Below are 17,333 nucleotides of genomic sequence, written 5' to 3'. Positions count from 1 at the left end.
TACCGGACAATCAGATCGGCGAGTCTCATAGTTCGGAATCTTCAAGTATTGGAATTCATGTACCATCATTAGAGATGAGCGAACTTTTCAAAAATTTGATTCAGCCGATTCGCCGAATTTTCCGGAAAAGTTCGTTTCGATATGAATTTTTTCGTGGCGAATCTATATTAAAAAAGGATATTTCTAGCCTACATACAGCCTCTATAGGGGTATAGAACACTTTGCTGTGTTCTAAAACGCATATGGAGTGTGCTGGGTTACTGAAATAATACTGTTATTCAGAATAACATGCAGATTACCGGCATCGCTTTTAGAATCACTGCCGCACAGCAGCACAATGACAGAGCCTGGTGGTGGCATCAGTGTGAGGAGACCATATAGTGACTGAATGACAGCTTGGAGGTGTTGGCAGCATGAGGAGACCATTCAGTGGCTGAATAGCACAGCGTTGAGGTGTTGGCAGCATGAGGACACCATATAGTGGCTGAATGACACAGCTTGGATGAGGCTGAAGCATGAGGACACCATATAGTGGCTCAATGACACAGCATGGAGGTGTTGGCAGCATGTGGAGACCATATAGTGGATGAATGGCACAGCCCGGAGTTGCCAGCAGCATGAGTAGGCACTAGGCCTTCACAATCCCTAAGATTAAAAGATGAATTAAGAAATTTAAACCGAAGATTTTGGATAGCGGGTGCTACCTATGAGAAAATTTGAAATTCCCAGACCCAGGCCCCACAGCGGCATCAGCAACCCATATATTGCCTGAATGACACAGCCTGGAGTTGGCTGATGCACGAGTACACACCAGGGCTTCACAATCCCTCCAAAAAAACACCACAATTTTTGAAATTTTTGAAAAAGATTTTGGATAGCGGGTGCTACCTATGAAAAAATTTGAAATTAACAGACCCAGGCCCCACAGCAGCATCAGTAACCCATATATTGCCCAAATTAAAGGCCCAAGGCCAGAAGCATCAGATAGGCAAGTAGTTCCTGAAAGACACAGGATGAGCCAGGAGCAGGCAATCGCAGTACCAAAGAGGGTTCCATAACCCTAATTGATAACCCAAGAGGGTTTCATAACCAACCATAATTGGGAAATGTTGGTGTAGCAGCTTGGTCAATCTACTCTGAGGCATCTGGCATTGGTGGCTGGAAATCCTGGCTGCTCCATCCCTGATTCATCTTGACAAACGTCAGTCTCTCCACATTTTTGGTGGACAGATGAGTTCGCCTTGGGCTGACTATGGCCCCGGCCGCACTAAACACCCACTCTGATGGCACACAACTGGCCCGGCAGGACAGCTTTTCCAGGGCAAACTCTGCTAGTTGTGGCCATAAATCAAGTTTGGCTGCCCAGAAGTCCAGCGGATCTTCAATGGTTGTTGGCATGGCCAAGTCAAGGTATGCCACCACCTGCTGGTTCACGTCCTGCTCCATGTCTACCTGCTGCTGATGAGTTGCTTCACTATGCGGGTGAAGAAAGCTACTCATCAGCGACTGTAGACTCAGGCTGCTGCTGATTGAGCTGGTATTGCTCCTTCCACCCCTCCCCAGCAGCCATGGCAGTGGAAGGTGAGCGCAGAGGGCCCCCCGAGTGGATGGACCATGTGGCCGATAGGAGTCAGCCAACTGACTACGTAGAATGTCTCTGTAGTAGGTCAGTTTGTCCTCCCTCTCAGTGGGTGTAAAAAAGGCCCCCATTTTGGGACGGTTGCGAGGGTCTAATAAGGTGGAGATCCAGAAGTCATCCCGCTGACCAATTTTGACAATTCGGGGGTCACTACGCAAGCAACTGAGCATGCATCGTGCCATTTGCGCCAGTGACTCGGAGGGACTACCTGCCTCCATCTCCACTGCATACTGCCACGGTGTGTATGGGTCCTCTGTCTCAACTTCCTCATAACCCTCCAGCTCCTCTGGCTGCTCCTGCTCCTCCTCTCCTGTCCGAAGACTAGAAACACCGGCCATCTCATCCAACCTAAACTGTTCTCTGCTCTGCCCCTCATCATCCTCCTCCTCCAGTTCAGCCCCCACAAGGCTCATGTAGCCTTGAGATGTAGGCGCAACGTCTCCATTGCCGTGACCAGCCATGGTTTCAATCATTTGTTGTAGGAAATGTAGGAGTGGAATTACGTCGTTCATGGTGTAATCCAGGCGACTCACAAATAATGTGACTTCCTCAAAGGGCCTCAGCAAACGGCAGGTGTCACGTATGAGCTGCCACTGGTTCACATTGAAGTTACACAGGGGAGTACTCCTATCTGCTTGGATCATCAAGAAATCGGTGATGGCTTCTCTTTGTTCATATAGTCTGTCCAACATATGGAGGGTGGAATTCCAACGTGTGGCAACGTCACAAATAAGACTATGTTGTGGGATACCGTTCTGACGCTGCAGCTCAAGGAAGGTGTGCTTGGCGGTGTACGAGTGGCTGAAGTGCATGCACAGTTTCCTTGCCATTTTCAGGATATTTTGCAAATGGGGTGAAGACTTGAGGAAGTGCTTGACAACCAGATTCAACACGTGTGCCATGCAGGGCGCATGTTTCACACTTCCTTGTCGCAGCGCGGACACGATGTTCTTCCCGTTGTCTGTCACCATGGTTCCCATTTCCAGATTTCGTGGAGTAAGCCATACTCGGATTTCTTTACGAATTAATTTTAGCAGTTCCTCCCCTGTGTGACTCCGTTCGCCAAGGCAAACCACGTGAAGAACAGCTTGACACCGCCGTGCCCTACACACATGGTACGATGAATGGCCACCGAGATTTGGACATGCAGTGGAGGCAGAGGACACGGTGGAGCATGAGGAGGCGGCGTCGCACACTGTAACAGGACCAACTGCCTGGGAGCGAGAGCGTGGAGGAGGAAGCGGTGTGACCTGTCCAAATTGCTGTTGTGGCTGTGCAGGAACCACATTTACCAAGTGAGCCGTAAAAGACAAGTATTGTCCCTGCCCGTAGTTATAGCTCCACACGTCGGCGTTGCCGTGCACCTTTGAACACACCGACAGACTCAAGGACTGGCCCACCTTCTCTTGTACAAACTTATGCAGGGCTGCTACTGCCTTCTTCGCAAAGAAATGACGGCTTGGGACTACTCCACCTCGGCTCGGCAAAAGCCATCAATTCTCTGAAAGGTGCAGAGTCCACCACTTGAAAAGGGAGGGACTGCAACACCAGCAACTTGGACAGGAGCACATTAAACTTCTGCGCCGTTGGATGAGTGGGCGCATACTGTTGTCTCTTGGACATGGCTTCGCCGATAGATTGTTGGCGGAATGGCTGAATAAAAGCGGGAGAAGCAGGAGCGACAGAAGGAGGGTTTGACACACAGCTCCCTTCGGCTGAGGTGGTGGAGCCTTGGCTGGATGAAGGAGGGAGCGGATGGCCACTGGGTGATGCAGCAAGGTGGACCACTACATCGGAGCCACGGTTCTCCCAGGCCGTTTTATGGTGGCGAAGCATGTGTTGACGCAGGGCAGTGGTGCCGACATTGGGACCCTGGCCACGCTTCACCTTCTGCCGACAGATCTTGCATGTGGCTACGTGAACCTCCTCCGGATGCCTTATGAAAAACTTCCACACCGCCGAGTAGCTGATTTTCCTACCCGCAGTCCGCACTAATTGACTGCTACTGGCGCCGTCTCCAGGAACCCCTGTTCCACTACCTCCCGGAAAGGTAGGCTGCCGCGAAGCAGGTGGTCTCCCCCGGGCACGTTTGGCTCCTGAATTTCCACTACTGCCACCACGCTGACTGCCAACCGTGCTACCGCCTTGCTGCCTCAAGGGCAACCTGCAACTCTATTCTCCTGATGATGATGAAGCCCCTTCTGCACCCGGTTCCCAATTGCGATCGGCTTAATCATCATCAATAGTTGTGTGCACGTCACTGATGTCCTCCTCAGGTTCCCCAACAGTGTCTGCTTCAGGACCCTGAACACTTGCAACACCGCCTCCCACGTCACTCTCCGCATCACTACTTGGCCGCCTAGCGGAGCAAGCGGCGCATGTCTCCTACCCTTCTTGGCTGTCCAGTAGCTGCTGACTGTCCTCTATTGGATTGTCCTCAGTAAATAGTGGAGCTGAACCCACAGCATAAGATACTTCTTTAGGAGAGGGAACAGCATAGAACAAAGGCAATGGGAGGACACGGACTTCTCCCGGGCCATGCCAACTGAGGGTTGTGTCTGAGGAACCCACCGACTGTTGACTGGGGGTGTCAGATGTCACTTGCGATGATGTGGATGAGCGTGTTAACCAATCAACGACGGCAGATGGGTTGCTGGTGGAGACACGACCGCTGGCTGACACCGGGAGCTCAGGCTTCTCGCTGCGACTCCTGCTGCCACTCGCCCCAAGTCTGCTGCCAACTCTGCCTGAAGTATTTAGGCCTCTGCCACTCCTCTGTGCACGTCCTGGCACTTCTCTGCCTGACATACTTAGTGAGTTTATGAGGGTATTACAATACGCTACACTACTCTTTAAACAGTATTTGTCTAGAACAGCAGCAGGTGATTACTTACGGCTGTCCTTGAACAGTATGTAGGCCCTTGACAGATTAACAGGTACTAGATGGTACAATACTTGGATGTAACTACGGGGTATGCACTGATGAGGGCAGTAATATGCCTAACTATTAGCAGAAAAAACTCTGTATTTTTGTAAAACACCAGCCGGTGGATACTATTGTTTGGACTTTGACAGTTTGGAGCACCTTGACAGCTACTAAATGGTACAATACTTGGATGCACCTATGCGGTATGCATTGATGAGGGCAGTAATATGCCTAACTATTAACAGAAAAAACTCTATTTTTGTAATACACCAGCCAGTGGATACTATTGTTTGGACTTTGACGGTATGGAGCACCTTGACAGTTTAACAGGTACTAAATGGTAAAATACTTGGATGTACGTATGCGGTATGCAATGATGAGGGCCTATTAGCAGAAAAAACTATGTATTTTTGTAAAACACCAGCCGGTGGATACTATTGTTTGGACTTTGACGGTATGGAGCACCTTGACAGTTTAACAGGTACTAAATGGTACAATACTTGGATGTACGTATGCGGTATGCAATGATGAGGGCCTATTAGCAGAAAAAACTCTGTATTTTTGTAAAACACCAGCCGGTGGATACTATTGTTTGGACTTTGACGGTATGGAGCACCTTGACAGTTTAACAGGTACTAAATGGTACAATACTTGGATGTACGTATGCGGTATGCAATGATGAGGGCCTATTAGCAGAAAAAACTCTGTATTTTTGTAAAACACCAGCCGGTGGATACTATTGTTTGGACTTTGACGGTATGGAGCACCTTGACAGCTTAACAGGTACTAAATGGTACACTACTTGCATGTACCTATGCGGTATGCACTGATGATGGCAGTTATATATGCGTAACTATACGCAGAAAAAACTGTTTAAAAAAAAAAAACAGCCGGTGAATAGTATTGTTTGGACTTGCACAGTATGTAGCCCCTTGACAGATTAACAGTTACAAAATGGTGCAAATGCACTACAGTCCACTGAACAATCAGGTATTTCTGAACAGCAGCAGGACCCAACAGTGCAGCAGCACAAAAAAAAAGTCCAAGGATTAAACCCTAAATTGCACTCTGTCACACAATTCTGAGCAGCAGAAGTTTTGTGGAGCAAACAAAAATAAACTCAATTGGGCTGAACAATGAGGAGATAAGATGCTTCAGAAAGTTCAGGCAGCTTGGAGATCTGTATGAGGCAGCTGACAGCTATCTGCCCCTCTCTGCTGCAATGCTCAATAACGTGAATAGGAGGTTTAGCAATCAATGATCCTTCTCAGTGTAACAGCACAGCGCTCTGCACTCCTGCCTTTCCCTAATGCTGACGTGACTAGCAGTTGCAGTGTAACGCTGTGGTATGAGCTATTCACACACACGCAGTCCCCATCTGAATGCATAGATTAAATGAAGAGAGGCAAGATGGCCGCCGATTATATAGGGGCTGTGACATCACAGGGGTCAGTGAACACTGATAGGCTGCATCTCACATGTGATTCAGGGTCAGCCCACCTACCTTCATTCCCGCCGCTGTTTCCCGCCCTCCCATAATCCCCTACCCCATGTACTCACATGTGGATCCGCCATCTTAGGTCCCCAATAGCCTGGAATGCTGTAAAATGGAGTTTAATGAAGCGATTCGCACGATAGAATCGCTGCGATATTCGTATTCTTGGCGAATCATATTTTTCATGAAATTCGTAACGAATTCAGGTTCGTCAACTTCGATTCGCTCATCTCTAACCATCATTGCCAAATAGGTATCTATAAATTAGGATTTTTATATTGCCATATCAAACAGTGACACAGTCATAGATACTGATACCATTTCAGTATTACTTTTTGTTTTCACAGTAACTGCAGCATACAAATATTGTCTGATTAAGATTATGTTAAATACTGTCTGATATACATGATTTTAATAAATCATTACATGTAAGTACCACGTCAGTTATATATATTTTCTTTTTGCTCCCCACCTATATAATTTACTATAGCAAGCGCCGGATTACTGTATATTACATACTAAAATCACCTTATGGTGGATAACCCCTTTAAGGTAACATTTAAAGCGCATGAGTCACCTAAACTGACCCTTGAAAGCTAGCCCCATAGGCACATACTCCTTACTGTGCTATTTCCTTACATATCTTTATTTTGATTTTGTGGCCTAAAACAAAACTAAAATAGCACTTTAGAATTCTGTAGCCATTGTCCTGGAAGCGGGCCCAGTGGGCCCACTCCTCTTTCCCCAAAGTCACCAGCTTTTTATTAACACACAGGGCTACTGTGAGTGCTGTCTGCACATGGGCCAGACACAACAGCGCTGGCACATGCGCAGACTGCACACACAGGGCCTCTGCCAGCCCAGTAGCCTTGTATATCAATAAGCCAGTGAAGTTGGGGAGAAAGGAGGGAAAGACAGGTAACAGTAACATCAGGAAGAGAGAAGAGATGGACAGGTACCATTTAAGACATTGTTGGTATGTTAAAGTACCCAAATTTTTTTTTTAAATATTGGCATATTTTAGCCATTACAATAATGGATGTAAAATTAAGCAGTGAGGGAACTAATGGATGCTTTCTCATTGAATTGAACTGGAAAATAAAGGCCAGTTTGAAGGCAAAAAAAAAAAACTGAAAAAAATTTGAAAATACCTTTTTATGTGCAAAAGGTGTATCTAAAGAAATAGTTATTTCTAGTTAAGTTTGCTCTCCTAAATATGTGTCAAAATAAGAGAATATCTTGGCAATAAAAATGGCACAAACTAAGTCCCTTGCACTTAGGAATGTAAAATGTGTGAGAACTAATGGACCTTTTCCCATCCATTGAATTGAAAATTACATCTCAAAAAATTTACTGTGAACATAACCTCAGTGTGTGGAGACAAAAAGTAGACATCCACCGAGAGTAATACCCTACAACCAAAGCCAACTATTTCACAAAATCTAAAAGCAACGCACACATCTGATGTAGAGTAGAAATGAAGTAAATTTTTACAAACATATTCAACTCTAAAAATATAGTGGAAACGTCAACAGACACAATGCAGAAGGTTAAACTGGAATAACAATGTGCACTGTGGTCAGGATGTATAATTTCTCTGAAGGTCAAGTAGATTACACATCTCTCACTAGAAACTCTAGAACCTGCAGACACTCTATCATTCCTCCCTTATGTACAATAAACAACATCTTTGGTACAATTTGAATAATTTTCCCAGTATTTTTCACAAAATAGAAAATACTCTGCTGCTTGTTGTAGGAAACTAGAAAAGTTGGTAAAACCTAGCAATGAGGATAATATATGACTGAATACACAGAACTACAATTCATGTTAACAACATGTAATATTGTAATAAGATCCAGAAATAACATATCAATGTTATGAGACAGGACCTTAGGAAGGAGAAGAGAAAACAGACACAGACGATGACGGCGCACACTGCAGAACAGGTTACAAGACGAGACTCAAACTGTGTGCCTTCTGGATAAAGCCCCCATACCCGCTGTGAGCCATCATGAACTCATGCCTCACTACGAAGACTCACAGGAGCATCTGACCCAATTACAAAATGTGACTGGCCTTAACAAATGCTGGCTGGTCTACTGGGAAAACACAGTGCTAATCTGAGAGCCTCCTACTGATTGGCTTTCATCAGTAACAATCCTTTTAGAAAATACCAACTTTTTGTAAATCATCACTTGTATAATAGGGGGTAGGATTTACATTGAAGAGTCACTTTCATTTGAATAAACTTTTAACATGTCCAAAGATGTTAGATTGCACCGTGTCTCACTCCTCAGTCACCGACTGTCACTCAAACCCGTATAAATCTATGAAGTGAAAAGGTCAGATGGAGCGGCCAGTCAGGGAGTGACTGAAGGATGCTGCTGCGCACTTTTCAGGGATATAACTAGTGATCGCAGGGGATCCCAGGAGTGAGACAAAGTGCAATCTAAACTTTTGACCTGTTTCGGCAAAATGTGAAAAGTTTAAATTAAATGATGTGACCAAAATCATTCCTATTACAAGAGTATGCGACATGGTTTACAGGGAAGCAGGCTCAGCTAAATACATTTCCCGGCCCCTGCTTTCTACAGCAGCCGACATACAAGTGCTGTTCACAAGGCCTATCATGGAGACAGAGGCTGTATAGGCCTGATTAAAATGTCCTGTAGTGGCTCAGAAAATTAATTCAGCTAGCAGGTGTATACGTGAATACTGCTCTATATATTGCCCTGTATAAGGGAACCAAGTCATCTATCTATTTGACTGGAACATCTGTTTGTTGGCCTAATACTTGGCATGGTCGCCAAATATCCAATGTCACCTTGTGATTAATGGATACCTTTTGTTTTTACAAACTTCTGACAAGTCATAAGTTTTAATAGGTTAGGGTCCAGGAGAACCTTAGCAAACACCAAGATGAGGGTGCAGAAGACCTCTGCTGAGTACTGTGCCCCTTTGTTTCTGCTTATCTCTTCTTGGCCAAGTGTGGGTGTACAAATTTATAAAAAGTGTCAAAGACTTCCTATAAAGCCGTATGCTAATTGCTCAGCTCTTCGGGGAAAGCATAGCTGAAAAGATGGGCATAGCGCTCGACAGAGCATTCAACAACCTGATCCACAGCGGTCAAAACTAATGGCATTTCTGAAATTTGTAAAAATGATAGGTATCCTTCAATGCATTTCTACAACCTGACAGAAGTGCATGCCATGTTCCCAAGGACAGGTGATATGACAGCCAGAGGAGAAGTTACAACATAGGAGAGAAGCCATGGGGAAAGGAATGCTGCAATTTTCAACAGATATAAATATACAGCAAATATAAAAACACATAATATGAGATATCTAATCCTCCTCTGTAGGGCACCCTGAAAGTTTGTTTACATAAAAAGGTGGTAAAAAATTGGATAAAGAAGACATAAAGAACAAGTCCCTTTAGTCTCCACAGCATTCTGTTTGATGTCTATCATCCTACAACCTCATGTTCCAACACATTCAATAATCATGTTTCGCTGCTGCTGCTTGCCATACAGTGCAGACAAGTTGTTTAGTGTGAATTATGCTTGGTGCTATTACTCATTCCAATATGCATATGATTATATAACTGCATTAAGTGGATAACTCACCCGCCAGAGTGATATAAGACAGAGAGCAAGAAATAATACAGGTGGAGATAGTGCTCTTCTAGACTCACCATTTTATAAAGTGAACCCTCTTATTTCCCTGCAACACGATAAAGCCGAAAGGAGTAAAGGCCAAAAATGCAGAGTTCCCAGAGACATCCTAAAAGATAGGGAGACAGAGAATAGAAGGGAAAGAAAAAGTGGGAGCTAGAGAGAAGGCGGCAGAGGCTACATAGCGACAACAATTGGGGTATGAAGTACCTTACACGGATGAGGGTCCACGCCATATGTCTCCAGACTTTGAGCTTTCCTCAGAAAGCACAGCTCTGCTTGAGCAGGCAACAGGCCACTGTAAGGGAAATTAGAGCAACGTCTGTACACATACACAAGTCACCTGGTGTTTTATGTTTTTAAAGGGGTTATCTAAATCTTAAGTTATCCAAATATTAGGTTATTCACTATTCACTGTCTAGAGAAAAGCATCTAAATTGGTATGGGCCTAACCACTGGGATGCCCACCGAAGAACAAAGGTCACGTGTAAATTTTGAATAATCAATAAGCCATGTAACAAATGTTGTTTGGCAAATTAAGGCAATTACACCTTCTCCGCCTACAAGTTTTGCAACCTTTTAGATCTAATTAAGTTGATCCATCTGTAGAACAATCTCTACAACTTCATATAAATTCACCAAATGGTAGATTGAGAACAATATTGGCCCAGATTTATCAAACTGTGTGAGAGAAAAAATAGATTTGTCCACAACAACCAATCACAGCTCAGCTTTCACTTTACCAGAGCTCTTTAGCTGAGCTGTGTGTTACGCCGAGCGCTCCGGGTCCCCGCTCCTCCCCGGAGCGCTCGCTTCACTCCCTCCGCTGCAGCGCTCCGGTCACGTCCTCTGACCCGGGGCGCTGCGATCCCGCTGCCAGCCGGGATGCGATTCGCGATGCGGGTAGCGCCCGCTCGCGATGCGCACCCCGGCTCCCCTACCTGACTCGCTCCCCGTCTGTTCTGTCCCGGCGCGCGCGGCCCCGCTCCCTAGGGCGCGCGCGCGCCGGGTCTCTGCGATTTAAAGGGCCACTGCGCCGCTGATTGGCGCAGTGGTTCCAATTAGGGTTTTCACCTGTGCACTTCCCTATATTACCTCACTTCCCTTGCACTCCCTTGCCGGATCTTGTTGCCTTTGTGCCAGTGAAAGCGTTCCTTGTGTGTTCCTTGCCTGTGTTTCCAGACCTTCTGCCGTTGCCCCTGACTACGATCCTTGCTGCCTGCCCCGACCTTCTGCTACGTCCGACCTTGCTTCTGCCTACTCCCTTGTACCGCGCCTATCTTCAGCAGCCAGAGAGGTGAGCCGTTGCTAGTGGATACGACCTGGTCACTACCGCCGCAGCAAGACCATCCCGCTTTGCGGCGGGCTCTGGTGAATACCAGTAGTGGCTTAGAACCGGTCCCCTAGCACGGTCCACGCCAATCCCTCTCTGGCACAGAGGGTCCACTACCTGCCAGCCGGCATCGTGACAGTAGATCCGGCCATGGATCCCGCTGAAGTTCCTCTGCCAGTTGTCGCTGACCTCACCACGGTGGTCGCCCAGCAGTCACAACAGATAGCGCAACAAGGCCAACAGCTGTCTCAACTGACCGTTATGCTACAACAGTTGCTACCACAGCTTCAGCAGTCATCTCCTCCGCCAGCTCCTGCACCTCCTCCGCAGCGAGTGGCCGCTCCTGGGATACGCTTATCCTTGCCGGATAAATTTGATGGGGACTCTAAGTTTTGCCGTGGCTTTCTTTCCCAATGTTCCCTGCATCTGGAGATGATGTCGGACCTGTTTCCCACTGAAAGGTCTAAGGTGGCTTTCGTAGTCAGTCTTCTGTCCGGAAAAGCCCTGTCATGGGCCACACCGCTCTGGGACCGCAATGACCCCGTCACTGCCTCTGTACACTCCTTCTTCTCGGAAATCCGAAGTGTCTTTGAGGAACCTGCCCGAGCCTCTTCTGCTGAGACTGCCCTGTTGAACCTGGTCCAGGGTAATTCTTCCGTTGGCGAGTATGCCGTACAATTCCGTACACTTGCTTCAGAATTGTCCTGGAATAATGAGGCCCTCTGCGCGACCTTCAAAAAAGGCCTATCCAGCAACATTAAAGATGTTCTGGCCGCACGAGAAATTCCTGCTAATCTACATGAACTTATTCACCTAGCCACTCGCATTGACATGCGTTTTTCTGAAAGGCGTCAGGAACTCCGCCAAGATATGGACTCTGTTCGCACGAGGCGTTTCGTCTCCTCGGCTCCTCTCTCCCCTGGTCCCCTGCAATCTGTTCCTGTGCCTCCCGCCGTGGAGGCTATGCAGGTCGACCGGTCTCGCCTGACACCTCAAGAGAGGACACGACGCCGTATGGAGAACCTCTGCCTGTACTGTGCTAGTACCGAACACTTCCTGAGGGATTGTCCTATCCGTCCTCCCCGCCTGGAAAGACGTACGCTGACTCCGCACAAAGGTGAGACAGTCCTTGATGTCTACTCTGCTTCTCCACGTCTTACTGTGCCTGTGCGGATGTCTGCCTCTGCCTTCTCCTTCTCTACAGTGGCCTTCTTGGACTCTGGATCTGCAGGAAATTTTATTTTGGCCTCTCTCGTCAACAGGTTCAACATCCCAGTGACCAGTCTCGCCAGACCCCTCTACATCAATTGTGTAAATAATGAAAGATTGGACTGTACCATACGTTTCCGCACGGAGCCCCTTCTTATGAGCATCGGATCTCATCATGAGAGGATTGAACTTTTGGTCCTCCCCAATTGCACCTCGGAGATTCTCCTTGGACTTCCCTGGCTTCAACTTCATTCCCCAACCCTGGATTGGTCCTCTTGTTCCAAGAACTGTCTAAAACCGGTTCCCAGTAACCCTTGCCGTAACTCTGTGGTTCCTCCAGTAACCGGTCTCCCTAAGGCCTATATGGACTTCGCGGATGTTTTCTGCAAAAAACAAGCTGAGACTCTACCTCCTCACAGGCCTTATGATTGCCCTATCGACCTCCTCCCGGGTACTACTCCACCCCGGGGCAGAATTTATCCTCTCTCTGCCCCAGAGACTCTTGCCATGTCCGAATACGTCCAGGAGAATCTAAAAAAGGGCTTTATCCGTAAATCCTCCTCTCCTGCCGGAGCCGGATTTTTCTTTGTGTCCAAAAAAGATGGCTCCCTACGTCCTTGCATTGACTACCGCGGTCTTAATAAAATCACGGTTAAGAACCGCTACCCCTTACCCCTCATCTCTGAACTCTTTGATCGCCTCCAAGGTGCCCACATCTTCACTAAATTGGACTTAAGAGGCGCCTATAACCTCATCCGCATCAGAGAGGGGGACGAGTGGAAAACGGCATTTAACACCAGAGATGGACACTTTGAGTATCTGGTCATGCCCTTTGGACTGTGCAATGCCCCTGCCGTCTTCCAAGACTTTGTCAATGAAATTTTTCGTGATCTGTTATACTCCTGTGTTGTTGTATATCTGGACGATATCCTAATTTTTTCTGCCAATCTAGAAGAACACCGCCAGCATGTCCGTATGGTTCTTCAGAGACTTCGTGACAACCAACTCTATGCCAAAATTGAGAAATGTCTGTTTGAATGCCAATCTCTTCCTTTTCTAGGATATTTGGTCTCTGGCCAGGGACTACAGATGGATCCAGACAAACTCTCTGCCGTCTTAGATTGGCCACGCCCCTCCGGACTCCGTGCTATCCAACGCTTTTTGGGGTTCGCCAATTATTACAGGCAATTTATTCCACATTTTTCTACCATTGTGGCTCCTATCGTGGCTTTAACCAAAAAAAATGCTGATCCCAAGTCCTGGCCTCCTCAAGCAGAAGACTCCTTTAAACGACTCAAGTCTGCCTTTTCTTCGGCTCCCGTGCTCTCCAGACCTGACCCTTCCAAACCCTTCCTATTGGAGGTTGATGCCTCCTCAGTGGGAGCTGGAGCTGTTCTTCTACAAAAAAATTCTTCCGGGCATGCTGTCACTTGTGGGTTTTTCTCTAGGACCTTCTCTCCAGCGGAGAGGAACTACTCCATCGGGGATCGAGAGCTTCTAGCCATTAAATTAGCACTTGAGGAATGTAGGCATCTGCTGGAGGGATCAAGATTTCCTGTTATTATCTACACCGACCACAAGAACCTCTCCTACCTCCAGTCGGCCCAACGGCTGAATCCTCGCCAGGCCCGGTGGTCTCTGTTCTTTGCCCGATTTAATTTTGAGATTCACTTTCGTCCTGCCGATAAGAACATTAGGGCCGATGCTCTCTCTCGTTCCTCGGATGCCACAGAAGTTGATCTCCCTCCGCAACACATCATTCCACCTGACTGCCTGATCTCCACTTCTCCTGCCTCCATCAGGCAGACTCCTCCAGGAAAGACCTTTGTTTCTCCACGCCAACGCCTCGGAATCCTCAAATGGGGTCACTCCTCCCATCTCGCAGGTCATGCGGGCATCAAGAAATCTGTGCAACTCATCTCCCGCTTCTATTGGTGGCCGACTCTGGAGACGGATGTTGGGGACTTTGTGCGAGCCTGCACTATCTGTGCCCGGGATAAGACTCCTCGCCAGAAGCCCGCTGGTTTTCTTCATCCTCTGCCTGTCCCCGAACAGCCTTGGTCTCTGATTGGTATGGATTTTATTACTGATTTACCCCCTTCCCGTGGCAACACCGTTATTTGGGTGGTCGTTGATCGATTCTCCAAAATGGCACATTTCATCCCTCTTCCTGGTCTTCCTTCTGCGCCTCAGTTGGCTAAACAATTTTTTGTACACATTTTTCGTCTTCACGGGTTGCCTACGCAGATTGTCTCGGATAGAGGGGTCCAATTCGTGTCTAAATTCTGGAGGGCTCTCTGTAAACAACTCAAGATTAAATTAAATTTTTCCTCTGCATATCATCCCCAGTCCAATGGACAAGTAGAAAGAATTAACCAGATCCTGGGTGATTATTTGCGACATTTTGTTTCCTCCCGCCAGGATGACTGGGCAGATCTCCTTCCATGGGCCGAATTCTCGTATAACTTCAGGGTCTCTGAATCTTCCTCCAAATCCCCATTTTTCGTGGTGTACGGCCGTCACCCTCTTCCCCCCCTCCCTACCCCCTTGCCCTCTGGTCTGCCCGCTGTGGATGAAATTTCTCGTGACCTTTCCATTATATGGAGAGAGACCCAAAATTCTCTCTTACAGGCTTCTTCACGCATGAAGAGGTTCGCGGATAAGAAAAGAAGAGCTCCCCCCGTTTTTTCCCCTGGAGACAAGGTATGGCTCTCCGCTAAATATGTCCGCTTCCGTGTCCCTAGCTACAAGTTGGGACCACGCTATCTTGGTCCTTTCAAAATTTTGTGTCAAATTAATCCTGTCTCTTATAAACTTCTTCTTCCTCCTTCTCTTCGTATCCCTAATGCCTTTCACGTCTCTCTTCTCAAACCACTCATCCTCAACCGTTTTTCTCCCAAATCTGTTCCTCCCACTCCTGTTTCCGGCTCCTCGGACGTCTTCTCGGTCAAGGAAATTTTGGCTGCCAAAAAGGTCAGAGGGAAAAATTTTTTTTTAGTAGACTGGGAGGGTTGTGGTCCTGAAGAGAGATCCTGGGAACCTGAGGACAACATCCTTGACAAAAGTCTGCTCCTCAGGTTCTCAGGCTCCAAGAAGAGGGGGAGACCCAAGGGGGGGGGTACTGTTACGCCGAGCGCTCCGGGTCCCCGCTCCTCCCCGGAGCGCTCGCTTCACTCCCTCCGCTGCAGCGCTCCGGTCACGTCCTCTGACCCGGGGCGCTGCGATCCCGCTGCCAGCCGGGATGCGATTCGCGATGCGGGTAGCGCCCGCTCGCGATGCGCACCCCGGCTCCCCTACCTGACTCGCTCCCCGTCTGTTCTGTCCCGGCGCGCGCGGCCCCGCTCCCTAGGGCGCGCGCGCGCCGGGTCTCTGCGATTTAAAGGGCCACTGCGCCGCTGATTGGCGCAGTGGTTCCAATTAGGGTTTTCACCTGTGCACTTCCCTATATTACCTCACTTCCCTTGCACTCCCTTGCCGGATCTTGTTGCCTTTGTGCCAGTGAAAGCGTTCCTTGTGTGTTCCTTGCCTGTGTTTCCAGACCTTCTGCCGTTGCCCCTGACTACGATCCTTGCTGCCTGCCCCGACCTTCTGCTACGTCCGACCTTGCTTCTGCCTACTCCCTTGTACCGCGCCTATCTTCAGCAGCCAGAGAGGTGAGCCGTTGCTAGTGGATACGACCTGGTCACTACCGCCGCAGCAAGACCATCCCGCTTTGCGGCGGGCTCTGGTGAATACCAGTAGTGGCTTAGAACCGGTCCCCTAGCACGGTCCACGCCAATCCCTCTCTGGCACAGAGGGTCCACTACCTGCCAGCCGGCATCGTGACACTGTGATTGGTTGCTGGGGGAAAATCACTCTATGTTTTCTCTCACACAGTTTGATACATCTATTTTTGGTGACACAATCGCACATGCAATACAGTGTTACCCGCTGTCTTTTTCCTGAATGTTGAATGGTATTAATGCCTGATGAATGTTAGATTATTAAACAAAAGGAAAAGTAATCAAACAAAAGCAATAGGACCACCTTTACAATGATACTCCCATTACTTTTATATTTTTTCACCGCTAGGGAGCTCCCCCGCACATTCCCTGCCCCCTGCATTGGCTGTACTCGCTATGATAATTTGTCAGTTATGAAAATAAAGAAGATTTTACCTACAACATGGTGAGTGCCACGAACTGTTCTTCTTCCTTGCAATAATATTTGCTATAAGAACACTATCTAAACAAACCGCAGAGCACCACGTAGCAAATGTGAATACTGAAGCTGATTACTTGCAGCCACAGATCCTAGGTGTAAGAAGTTTCACCTCAGCAGTGCCAGAGATACGTCCCTTTATATACTGTGCCATTATGTGAATGGATTGACTAATTCCATCAGCCACTGGTTAAGAAAACAAAGGGTTATGTCAAAGACACTAAACATCTCTTTAATGTCCTAAGTGATATCAATAGGCAATAAAAATTATATATTGATAACCTGCAACATCAAGGCATTGTATTCTTGTATACCCCATAGGCTAGAACTAATTGCTATTGAGTTTCACCTAGATTAATATTCAGATTATGGCGATGATTTAAAAGCATTTATTTTATAACGATTGATTATTTACTTAAAGGGGTACTACGTCCCTGGACATCTTATCCCCTATCCAAAGGATAGGGGATAAGATGTCAGATCGCCGCGGTCCCGCTGCTGGGGATCCCTGCTGCGACACTGCGCTATCATTACAGCATAGAACGAGTTCGCTCTGCACGTAATGACGGGCAATACAGGGGCCGGAGGATCGTTACGTCATGGCTCCGCCCCTCAAGACATCACGGTCCGCCCCTTTCAATACAAGTCTATGGGAGGGGGCGTAGCAGTCGTCACGCCCCCTGCCATAGACTTGCATTGAGGGGACGGGCCGTGATGTCACGAGGGGCAGAGCAATAACGTCACGCTGCTCCGTCCCCTGTATCACCCGTCGTAACGCACAGAGCGAACTCGCTCTGTGCTGTAATTATAGCGCAGTGCCGCAGCGGGGATAGATGTCTAGGGGCATAGTACCCC

The 17,333-nt window shown here is 47.7% G+C and overlaps 1 protein-coding gene across 4 annotated transcripts in view; it reads right to left on the bottom strand.

The window, feature by feature from the left end:
- FRMD5 (FERM domain containing 5) overlaps positions 1 to 17,333 on the bottom strand; it is a 195,928-nt gene that overhangs the window by 23,887 nt on the left and 154,708 nt on the right. For 2 of the 4 annotated variants that reach the window (XM_056571565.1, XM_056571566.1), the window contains 2 exons: positions 9,947 to 10,034; positions 9,757 to 9,845 (listed from right to left, as the gene is read on the bottom strand). In XM_056571565.1, the coding sequence (XP_056427540.1) occupies positions 9,757 to 9,845; positions 9,947 to 10,034 (177 nt within the window). The remainder of the gene's footprint in view (positions 1 to 9,756; positions 9,846 to 9,946; positions 10,035 to 17,333) is intronic. The other 2 variants (XM_056571567.1, XM_056571568.1) reach the window with 1 other exon arrangement.

Source organism: Hyla sarda, chromosome 4 (assembly GCF_029499605.1).
Source record: "Hyla sarda isolate aHylSar1 chromosome 4, aHylSar1.hap1, whole genome shotgun sequence".
NCBI lineage: Eukaryota > Metazoa > Chordata > Amphibia > Anura > Hylidae > Hyla > Hyla sarda.
Note: the sequence above shows the minus strand (reverse complement) of the source record. Positions and strands in the feature narration are given on the sequence as shown.